The sequence below is a fragment of the Chlorocebus sabaeus genome, chromosome 10, assembly GCF_047675955.1.
Source record: "Chlorocebus sabaeus isolate Y175 chromosome 10, mChlSab1.0.hap1, whole genome shotgun sequence".
In the NCBI taxonomy this organism is placed as follows: domain Eukaryota; kingdom Metazoa; phylum Chordata; class Mammalia; order Primates; family Cercopithecidae; genus Chlorocebus; species Chlorocebus sabaeus.
In genome coordinates, this window is record NC_132913.1 from 114,912,455 (window position 1) to 114,923,227 (window position 10,773).

Below are 10,773 nucleotides of genomic sequence, written 5' to 3' on the forward strand. Positions count from 1 at the left end.
AAATCTTGTATAAAAAGTAATAATAGCTAGATGGCAAAGTCACAGTACATTAAAATTATATGTCCCAAAAAGTAAAAAAAGAAAAAAAAAAAGATTCGTCTCAACCCCCACGATCAGCATATACACAGTTCATTGCAGTCATGTGGAACTTATAAAAAGAATGGATTTTTTCCTCCATAATGGAAAAGCATTGTGCCTCAGAGTCAAATGTATAAAATCAAAAATCATATTAGTATAAACTTTGTATTTTTTTAATAATGAAAAATATTTTAGACTTTAAGTGAAATTTTATTTCACTTTTTTACATTGTGATGAATTGATAACTCTAAAATCCCTTTTCTGGGAAGGAGTTCTCTTTTCTCATTCATTTCAGTAAGTTTTTAGAAGTTCATGAAGGAGTTATATTAATAATGCTTTGCTCCTAGGTCTGTAGCATTAGTTGTTACCTTGGAGCCTGGAGGGTTAGATTCTTATCAGTCTAATTGATGCTTTCAGTATTGAAAGGATTTTTTTAAGTTGTATTCACTTAGGATCTCAGTGTTGAGCAAGATTTTGTCAGAATTTTAAGTGCCAAATCAGTTTTTATTTCCTCTGTGAGAAGTATCCGGCATGACTTTTCAGATATAAGAAATAGGAATGTGAAATTTGGATAATGTTCTACTTGCATGATTATAAAATAATACTGCTTATAAAATTTTAAGTGCTTCTGTGTTCCTTGCTCTGTACATCATTTTTTCCTTTCTATTTTATTACTCTTGGCTATTATGCTAATGCAATACTTTATCTTTCATCATATGCCATCACATTAGGTATGGTTAATTTAAGCTAGAACTATTTGGCGGAAAAAGAAAAACGCTTTCTGCTTGCTTTATCACTGTGAAATAATGCAGATTCACAATTCCTTGACTTAAGAACTATTTTCAGTTTACATTTTAAAGGACGCTGTCAAAAGGTTTATGTACTATATATTTTTTTCTTACAAGCATGTAGATGATCTAAACCAAGCTCAACATGAAAACCAAGTTAAATCCTAGGTACATGTTAGAAAACTATTTACACAGGTCAGTGTTATGCATTTGGAAAACCGGTACATTGAAAATTTACCAAAACACCAGGTGTGTTATTTGCTCAGGTGCAGCAGAAATTAAAATACTGTTATGATTTGGTCCTTACCTGGTTAGAAAATGTCTGTCTCTCCCTACATCTGTTAGAGCTATGTAGCTCATTTTACAATGTAAAATATTAACATCTTAAAAAAGAAACTTAGTTCCTGTGTAAGAACATTATTTAAATATTGATAGATGAGTCATGCTTAGCTCTTATTTTTAGGAGAGGCTTGATTATTTTTATACAATTTTTCCTTAACAGACTGTACCAGCTTTGAGTGAATAGAATAAGAAACCAATGTGTGAATAATTTATATTTTTGGCAAGTATCCCTATAAATATACAGCTTGGAAGACCTGGAAATCCAGAGTTGCAGTGGATACAATGTTTGTTATTTATAATTTTTCTCTTTTTTAAAAAAAGTATAATTCCTGATTCCCAATTAAACTGTCTATTTTCTGTAGCAGATTACATTTTTATAGCAAAGAAACACATATTCTGTTACGTCAGAGCATATTTACTCAAAAAACGTCAGTACACAAGTTAATGGTGGAGCTTGGTGGTAGCCTTGGATTTCTTTCCCTTTTACCACTCTACAAAACATACTGTTGAAGAGATTTTATGTATTAAATCATACTTATCATAGAAAATGGTACTTGAATGAAGTTTCTAATTTTGCCAAATACCTGTCTAATGTACTTTTATATTATATGTGTCAATTGCCAGTGTGAGAAGACAAAATGAAATACGTTGTGAAAGGTAACTGTATTATTTTCTGGCTCTGCATTATAAAAGGGAGATCTCTGTGGTGGAATATGTTGAATATGACAGATCCATTTGAACATGCTGTGTGCAGTTTTTTAAAAAGCTTTAAGAAGCACACAGCGATGGCTTCATCTAATTAACCATTTTCATGTTAGTATAATTTAAGATTGTAGTTAAATAACAGGTTTCCTAATACCACAGAGTAAATATGGTACTAGGATGAGATGAGTTAAAAGACCTGTCTCAAGCATATGTGATTTCTCCATGTTTTTTAGCCAGTAAAATAAAAGTCAAACGTGTGGGGAAACACCCCAAAAATTCTTTGAATCCCTTGTCATCTAGGCTCCCAAAATTTATTTAAGCACTGGTAGTACCTTTAAGACATATGGAAGTTAAACATTAGAATTTTCTTACATAAATTGAATTATCAGAAAATAATGATTTGTATTGTAGTCAAAATTCCACAGCTGTGCCAACTTACAGAAAAAATTAGTGCATTTGGTATTAAACATTTACCATTATATAATTCAGTGTTGTCTTGATACTTAAATTCAAGCAAAACCAGATCGGTTACTTAGAGAATTAGATATCCAAAATAGGATTTAGTAATTCTTTGAATCTTTATATGGATCCAATACTCCAGTCTCCTTTCTCTGCTTAGTAAATATTGCTGACTGTTTTAGGGGGAATTGACCAGTGAACAGGTAGAAGCTTTTGTTTTGTGATTTTAAAATATAAAACTCACTGGAAAGCTTACTGCTCATCAAGGTAGAAAGCTACTCCTCTAGCGCCAAAATGTATACTGAGAATGGGTGGAAATGCCCACCAGGTTTCCCAGTGCACCTTAGTCTTCATTCCCAGCGGCCCTGTATGCCACTCCTGGTTGTCTCAAGATCAGACGCAGATTGTGGATTGCACTGCCTGTAATGTGCTCCAGCACGTCTCCTGATCTTCTCAGCTTCAGAGTGGAGGCTTGCATTTTCACTCTGGAGAGCGGAGAGTTTGACACGCAGCCGCAGTGAGACATCAGGCACTACTCAGAATTAATAAGGTGGGAGGGAAGGAACGGTGGGAAATGGAGTTTCTTGAAATTTATGAATACAGTTTTTGAGATGGAGCTGTTGATATCAGATGAGCAACCATGGTCATACCGGTGCAGCTAACTGATATGCTTTTAAAGGTGCTAGTGATTTTTTTTTTCCAACTAGAAGAAAGGAATTACACTTTTTAAACAGAGTTGTCTTCTGTCTTAAATTTCATAATGTAAAGCATCAAGAAAATTATTTTATATGTTGGTGCTATTTTGTCATGTAAATATAGATTCCCTTTGTTTCTTTGATCAATAGTAATGTTTATGAAAATGATAAAATGGAGGACACATGAGACAAGGATTTTTTCAAGTGATTGAGAGATATTATATTGTATTGAAATATACAATATAATCCTATTTGACATTTATTTGTCTTGTTTTTGCTTTTATTTTATTACTTCTCTGTTTCCCGATTCTGTCTTGTGCCTTCTCCCGCAAAAACCTGCCTTAGACCTGTGTTGCGTGGTGGGTCTGCTGCCGCCACTTCTAATCCTCATCATGAGAACATCAGGTAAATTTTGAGACTTTGTAATTACCAGGGTAAATGGTTGGCGGAATTTGTGTGTTGCAGGGCATGATGCATGTCGTAGCCACACCTGTGTTTATAGCTAAACTTCTTTCTACAGCTTTCCTCGATGGGTACATCTTGCTTCTCTCTAAGAACAGTGAATAATCAGTCATGACATTTGACCAATTAGTATGAGGGAAAATGTTTAATAATTATGTTACGATGTGAACAGCTATTTTATTTAAGTGTAGTGTTAATAGTTTATAGGTGGTTTGTAATAATTGACATGCTAAAACAGAAAAAAAGTCTTAAATCTCATCTTATGTACATCATTTTAATGGTTGCCTGAATTGTGCCCAGCAGTTCCTTTTAAGTTGTTAATTATCTGGAATGTCACTTCTGGTGTGTGAACAAACCTCTTTCTTTGTAAGGCATCATCTTAAACTGGGAGGAATCAGTATTAACAGCTCCACCGTTTGGGAAGGCACGGATTTAGAAAGGAAATTGAGTTTTAAGCATTTTTATCATCTGTTGATTTAAGGCCTTCTCTCTTATTTTTGCCCCTTTCACACTTTCAGACATGTGTAGGCTGAGTGTTCCTTTCTTCCTGATATGCACAGGGGCTGGCAGAATGGCACACACAAACACATACAATTCTCAAGTGCCAAAATCCCCATTTAGTTTTCCTGTAGTCTGGATAAACAAAAGCTCGTTGGTATCCACAGACGCTATTACTGTATAACTCTTTCAGTCGGTTTTATTCAAGCAGAAATGTATTATCTGTAGCAGTAGATTTAAAACTGGCAGCATCATTTCTGTGCTTAGAAGAAGCTGGTGCATTCATCGAAGCAAGAGAAAAGGGAAACATTAGCTGCTCATTAAAACTGAATTCATGTTGGAGAAATTGGAAAGCGTGACTGTGGTAATCCCTCACCACTCTGCTGACTTGTTCTTTTTACAATCTTAGTTCAGTTCATTGTTGTTTTCCCTTATATTTTTCTCTAAGTTTGTGATCCTTTTATCTTCCGGTCAGAGTATTTTCAGCCAGTGGTCTAACTTAGCATTAGAGTTTTTTAGTTACTAATAAATGCAGGTTTTTGTTTAAAACACAATGTAAGTAACATATTTTTGTTTTCAATTTAATTATATAGGTAAAATCTTTGGTCATATCCTTATATTTCTTTGCAAATGGAGATTTCCTTTTCAGATATCTAAACTTTAGTTAATTCAGGATATAAATTGTGAGTGGTCGCTTTCATTTGTATTTCATTCTCTATGTTCAGTTCAGATCCCTTTAACAATTGCTTCTGTTGGATTTTTTTTTTTCTAATTATTCATCTGTTATGTGGCCTCAGAGAAAGAGAAGAGTTTTGTTTTGAGGATGAAGTGAAGGAAAAGGGAACCTTCAACCTTTATTTTTTCCACTAATCATTTGTAAACCCATAGTTCCAGCATCTACTAACTTAGAAGTTTACTTCTCTAACTGGTAAAATTACCCTCAGTGCCCCAGGTTGTTTACTGTGTTCTCAGGAAACAAGGGGACAGTTAATGAGAAAGACAATTTAGCCATAGAAGGAACATTTGGAGATGGTTGTAGATTATCTAGGGTCAGTACACGCCATCTATTGTTTAAGGTTTTTTGCATACTTTATTAAATTATTACTTTTAACAGTATTTAAAACAAAAGGATTTTCTGGATAGACTTGTCTTTAACATGTCTGGATGAAACGTGTAATTCCGCTTCATACCCCTTTGTTGTGGGTATGTGCTTTTTGTGTGGGGACTTGCTGAGCTAGATATTAGAGTAGATGATCTATGTGCTAATGCTGTGTACTACACAGGAGTAACTTTTAATTCGCTTGTTTATGTTCTGCTCATTTAGAAAATGTACTGTGCCATTTTGCTAAAATAACCAGTTAGGATATAAAATATATGGGAGGTGAATTGTGTGGTTATATAAGTTGTAGCTTAATGAAGCTATTAATTTTAAAATGTGGAAATCCAGGCAAAGGAGAGGAATGGCATTTGTCTTTGTTTTTCAGAAGTTTAGTGTCATTCACCTAAAAAGTAGTTCCCCTTTAGAAGTAACTGCATTGGAACAAAAAGTACTTTTTTATTATGCTTTCTCTGGATTTTGTCTTAGGGGTTTTTCAGTATTTTTTTGTACACAGCCTCTTATTCATTATTGGGCCAATTCTGGAGCTAAATGTAGTGGCAAGATGTATTCAGGAGATTTCAGAATTGTTTCTGTGGGAGAATACAGTAGAGCCTAAGTAATTAGAAATAAGAAGTAAAGAATAGGCTGGGCGTGGTTGCTCAGACCTGTAATCCCAGCACTTTGGGAGGCTGAGACGGGTGGATCACCTGAGGTCGTGAGTTTGAGACCAGCCTGGCCAAAATGGTGAAACCCCGTCTCTGCTAAAAGTACAAAAATTAGCCGGGCATGGTGGTGGGTGCCTGTAATCCCAGCTACTTGGGAAACTGAGGCAGGAGAATCACTTGAACCCCGGAGGTGGAGGTTGCAATGAGCCAAGATTGCACCATTGCACTCCAGCCTGGGCAACAAAAGTGAAACTCTGTCTCAGAAAAAAAAAAAAAAAGAAGTAAAGAATACAAATGGTAAGACAAGAGGCAATGAGAAGAGGTGATGAGTCTTTCTTTTTTTAGTTAAGAGTTAGTCTACTTTGTGTTGTGTTCCCTGCCAGTGAGTCTGTGCCTATAGGCTTACATATGGACATAAGTTTGTGTAAGAATCATATTTTTTTCTATCCTAAGTGGCAGCTCTCAGACCTTTTCAGCCAGGGACCCTTTTTAGCATCACCAATCCTTCTGGCTTGAGAATTTTCTATTTGTATCTTTAGTCAGGATTTTTTTCTCATTCTCCAATTTTTAGTGCCCCTATTCAATATTGTAGACAGTTGTCATTTTAAGCTTTTTCCTTTCCTTTATTAGTACAAATTCAGGTGGTAAAATATTTTAGTAATTCATGTTATTAGTACCAGTTTTCTGAATACTACTTTGAGCATTACGCAAAGCATGACATGGCGTGCCAGTTACTCTGAGTTCTACTTTAATATTCATTTGTCTTTCTATCTCTTATCTGCAGGTATGGCATTTCAAATATAGATACAACAATTGAAGGAACGTCAGATGACCTGACTGTTGTAGATGCAGCTTCACTAAGACGACAGGTATTTAGTGTACCAAATAAGATAGATTTCTCAGTTAAATTCATACAGTATTTTAAAGTGATAGTTCTCAACATTTTATCATTTTTCTCTCCTGTGGGACCCATGAATTGAACTATTTTATCTGTCAAGCTAGTAAGCCATAAATGATTTTCTCATTTTGATTAAAGATATATTAAACTACCATTTACATGTTGTGGTCACCATAAAACAGTATTACCAAGATAGATGAATGTAATTTTGGCCGATAACAAAGAGTCTTTAGCAAACCATTACAGCCATAAGTTGCTTGTTTGGCTTTTGAAATGTGGAACAATCACTTTGGAACCTTTGTTACTGTGTTTAATAACTCCATTTTGGAAACTGCTCCTTGCAGCTTGCATAGCATCTCTGCATATGTATTTCTTGTATTCTGTAATAAATCCTTTCTTAGAACTGCAGTTGCACATGTGTATTTTTTAATACTCCCACAGCCTCGAGTATCACACAGACATACACACATGTGAAGAAGGCATAGTTGGTTTTCTCATTATGTCTATGCCAAATAGATGTAGAGGGAAATTGAATTAAATAAGATGTTTTTAGGTGAAGATCAGTAGGAGAACATGAGCTTAAGCAGGCGGTTGGTTATTCAGCCCTGGGCTTTTCACAGTAAGGGCTAACAGCAAGGGTGGTACTGTACTGTCAGCCAGCAGCATTTCCAGCAGCTGGGGAATCAGCCTTCAGGCCTGAAGGGTTTGGATGCCATATCCCAAGGCCCACTACAGTAGGTTATTTCATTGGATTGTGTCAGTAATTCAGAGCTGGACAGAGAGGCAGTTATGCCAGGTTAAAGATGAACAACTGAGGTTGAGTGACAAGAAGTTCCTAGGAGAGACATAGGAAGGGAAAGGAATCCCGTATTCTTTGTGCTGTGGTAAGCCTGCCAAAATGCATACTGAGTCTTTTCTGCCAGAATAACAGTAGGTAACAGCTTCCTCACCTCACTTCGTAATCAAGTTAGGAAGGAAATATACCCTTCCTAACTCAGAAATCTGAAGAAGGGAAAGGGAAAGGATGTTTAAGTGAATTTGAGCTGTCATGAATGACATGTTTTTCTTTATGTAGTTGTGTTTATTTTGCTCCAGATGAAACTTTCCATGTTTGTAATAATACTTTTGTTGACAAATTATTATACTACTTTATAAGAATCTGATTGCTCTATTCATTAAAGCCTCTATATTGTATTTTTTGTGTGTTTGTTTTTCACTTAGATAATCAAACTAAATAGACGTCTACAACTTCTGGAAGAGGAGAACAAAGAACGAGCTAAAAGAGAAATGGTCATGTATTCAATTACTGTAGCTTTCTGGCTGCTTAATAGCTGGCTGTGGTTTCGCCGCTAGAGGTAACATCAGCTCTCAAAAATATTGTCTCAACAACTGGAAATATAAAAGATTTGCAAACTTCTTTGTTTCTGTCTCTGCGTTGTATGCCATTTTATAGTCCACTCCCTGAAAATGTATTTCTTCCAGAAAGTCTGGAGGAAGGACCCATATTTGTAGAAGTGAAGGTATATTCTGTCACTCAGCTGTATTCACGTTTGAGCAGTTCTGCAGTAACACCTGCTTAAAATTCTCCCTTTGCATGTTTTGTAAATAGGCTCCAGTTTTGGTTTTTAAAAGGAATTTATTTTTGCCTCATCAGTCTACACAAGTGATTCTGAATGGGAGAGAGTCTGTAGAGAATTGATTTAGATAAGTGTCTGTGAAAGAAAAACAATTTTTTTGTCCTATTTCTCAAACACTGTTAAGCAGTTTTGTTAATAGACATTTTTGCATCAACACTTCAACATTAACACTTTCAAAGTCATGGTCTGGTGCCAGATTTGAGAAACTCGAACCACCTAATATTTCATAACCTTCTTCATTAGGTACTTGTACAGATTAAGTTCTAACATTTCAGCAGTTTAATATGTGTGCAATATGTGCATTCTTTCATTTTAGTTTTGCACTTGGTTTTCTATAAAGTACGTTTTTACTCAGTTCATGTGTGAACAATTTAAAAAACTACAGAATAAGGTACAAATGTAGTGTATTTAATAAACTGTCAAGCAAAGCAGTATTTGTCTATTGGAGGATTTTATTTCATCATTTGTGCGATCAGCTACATTTTGTATCGTATTACCTTATATGAGTCTTCCTGTCTCAGGAGCAAGTAATACAATTAATGACATGGTAGGTTGCAAGAACCTACTGTGCTTCCATTCAGACCTTCATCCTGGTATTGGTGGCTGTTGGTTGCATTGTAGGTGGTTTTCTAATTTATAATATCTATAAAGTGGTTCAGGTTTAAATACCTTGAGTTGTGTATACTTTTTTTTTTTTTTGAGATGGAGTCTTGCTCTGTTGCCGACGCTGGAGTCCAATGGCGTGATCTTGGCTCACTAGAACCTCCACCTCCCAGGTTCAAGTGATTCTCCTGCCTCAGCCTCCTGAGTAGCTGGGATTACAGGCACTGGCCACCACACCCAACTAATTTTTGTGTTTTTAGTAGATACAGGGTTTTGCCATGTTGGCCAGGCTGGTCTCGAACTCCTGACCTCAGGTGATCCGCCTGCCTCAGCCTCCCAAAGAGTGGGAATTACAGCCACCGCGCCCAGCCAGAGTTGTATATACTTTTTTCATTGTGGTATTTATTTGCTAATTATATGTATATACTGGTGAATTTAAATCTCAAGACTGGGTGTGGTGGCTCACGCCGGTAATCCCAACACTTTGGGAGGCCTAGGCGGGCGGATCACTTGAAGTCAGGAGTTCGAGCCCAGCCTGGCCAATACAGTGAAACCCCGTCTCTACCAAAAATATAAAAATGAGCCAGGTGTGGTGGCAGACGTGGTGGCAATAGCTGTCCCAGCTACTCGGGAGGCTGAGGCAGGAGAATCACTTGAACCCAGAAGGCAGAGGTTGCAGTAAGCTGAGATCATGCCACTGTACTCCAGCCTGAGCGACAGAGCCAAACTCCATCTCAAAAAAAAAAAAAAAAATTTTACCTGCACCAGCTGTTAGACAACAGCTACAACCAGCAACAGCCACGGGAGGTTTCCTGTCCCCACCGGTGGTGCTGTTGGAGTAAAGATTACTGGACACTATTTTTTTCAGTGAGAAGAAACATAAGAAGCAGTTGAGAGGCTACGAAGTGGACCCTGTAGAGACGAGGCATTCTCCTAGGTGGCTTTTTAAAATATTTCTTCTTTCTACCTCATGAACAATGTGTTTGTCTGAGAAACCTCTCTTTGATTTTATAAACCGACATGATTTCTTGTTCTGTTTTGAGTACACACTGCTCTAGTCCTTCAAGAAGCCCGTCACGTATTTTCACCATGTCATCGGTAGGCACTTTTTCTGCAATGTTAATGTCACTATTATGATCACCTTTGATTCAGAACCGTTCAGCTATTTCCCCATGGGTTGATCAGCAACTGGAGACCCATTATCGATGTGAAAAACTTCAACATCCACTTCTTCCAGCTTACTGACGGACTCAAGGTGTATTTTTTGCATATACAAGGAGGTCAGACATCATTTTTTTTCTCACTTGACATAGGGATTCCTTCCAAGTCACCACCTTGTTTATCATCATCACTGAACATAGTTGCAGGCCAGAGGCTGTGCTGGGCATTGACAGCCATGTCTTTAGTCACCGTGTTCTAGGCGTTGGCAACAGCATATGGCATCCTTCATGCTCAGCTTGTTTTGGAAACCTTCCGCAGCCATGCCTCTGTTCACTGCTGCTAACATGCTGTTCCAGTAAAGTTTTTATATCTACTCATTGATCTGAGGATACCTTGGTCACTGGCTGAATTAATGAAGTCACATTTGGGGAAAAGTACATGGCATAAGTATTTTGGGAGGTGATGAGAAAATTTGTAAGCACCATTGCTGACCCTTGTTCACTAGAGTACAATGAGCTGTCTTATTTTTGTTTTAATTTCATGACTATTAGCAGTTTGACAATTCATTGAATAAGTATCGAGTCTTCACTAAAAGCTGGGTACTGAAGATAGGATTAATTCATTCAACTAAATACAATGTTTCTGCTTTGTACCAGGCACTGTACTAAGTACTGTTTATACCA

General features: G+C 36.7%; 1 protein-coding gene across 10 annotated transcripts in view; it reads left to right on the plus strand.

Annotated features, from left to right (window-relative positions):
• MFF (mitochondrial fission factor) overlaps positions 1-8,757 on the plus strand; it is a 32,420-nt gene extending 23,663 nt beyond the window's left edge. For 5 of the 10 annotated variants that reach the window (XM_038001448.2, XM_007966482.3, XM_007966487.3 and 2 more), the window contains 3 exons: positions 3,413-3,472; positions 6,576-6,660; positions 7,911-8,757. In XM_038001448.2, coding sequence (XP_037857376.1) covers positions 3,413-3,472; positions 6,576-6,660; positions 7,911-8,042 — 277 coding nt within the window. In that variant the 3' untranslated portion in view covers positions 8,043-8,757. Of the gene's footprint in view, positions 1-1,832; positions 1,866-3,412; positions 3,473-6,575; positions 6,661-7,910 lie in introns of all 10 variants that reach the window. The other 5 variants (XM_007966479.3, XM_038001443.2, XM_007966480.3 and 2 more) reach the window with 2 other exon arrangements.
• Positions 8,758-10,773: the final 2,016 nt, after the last annotated feature.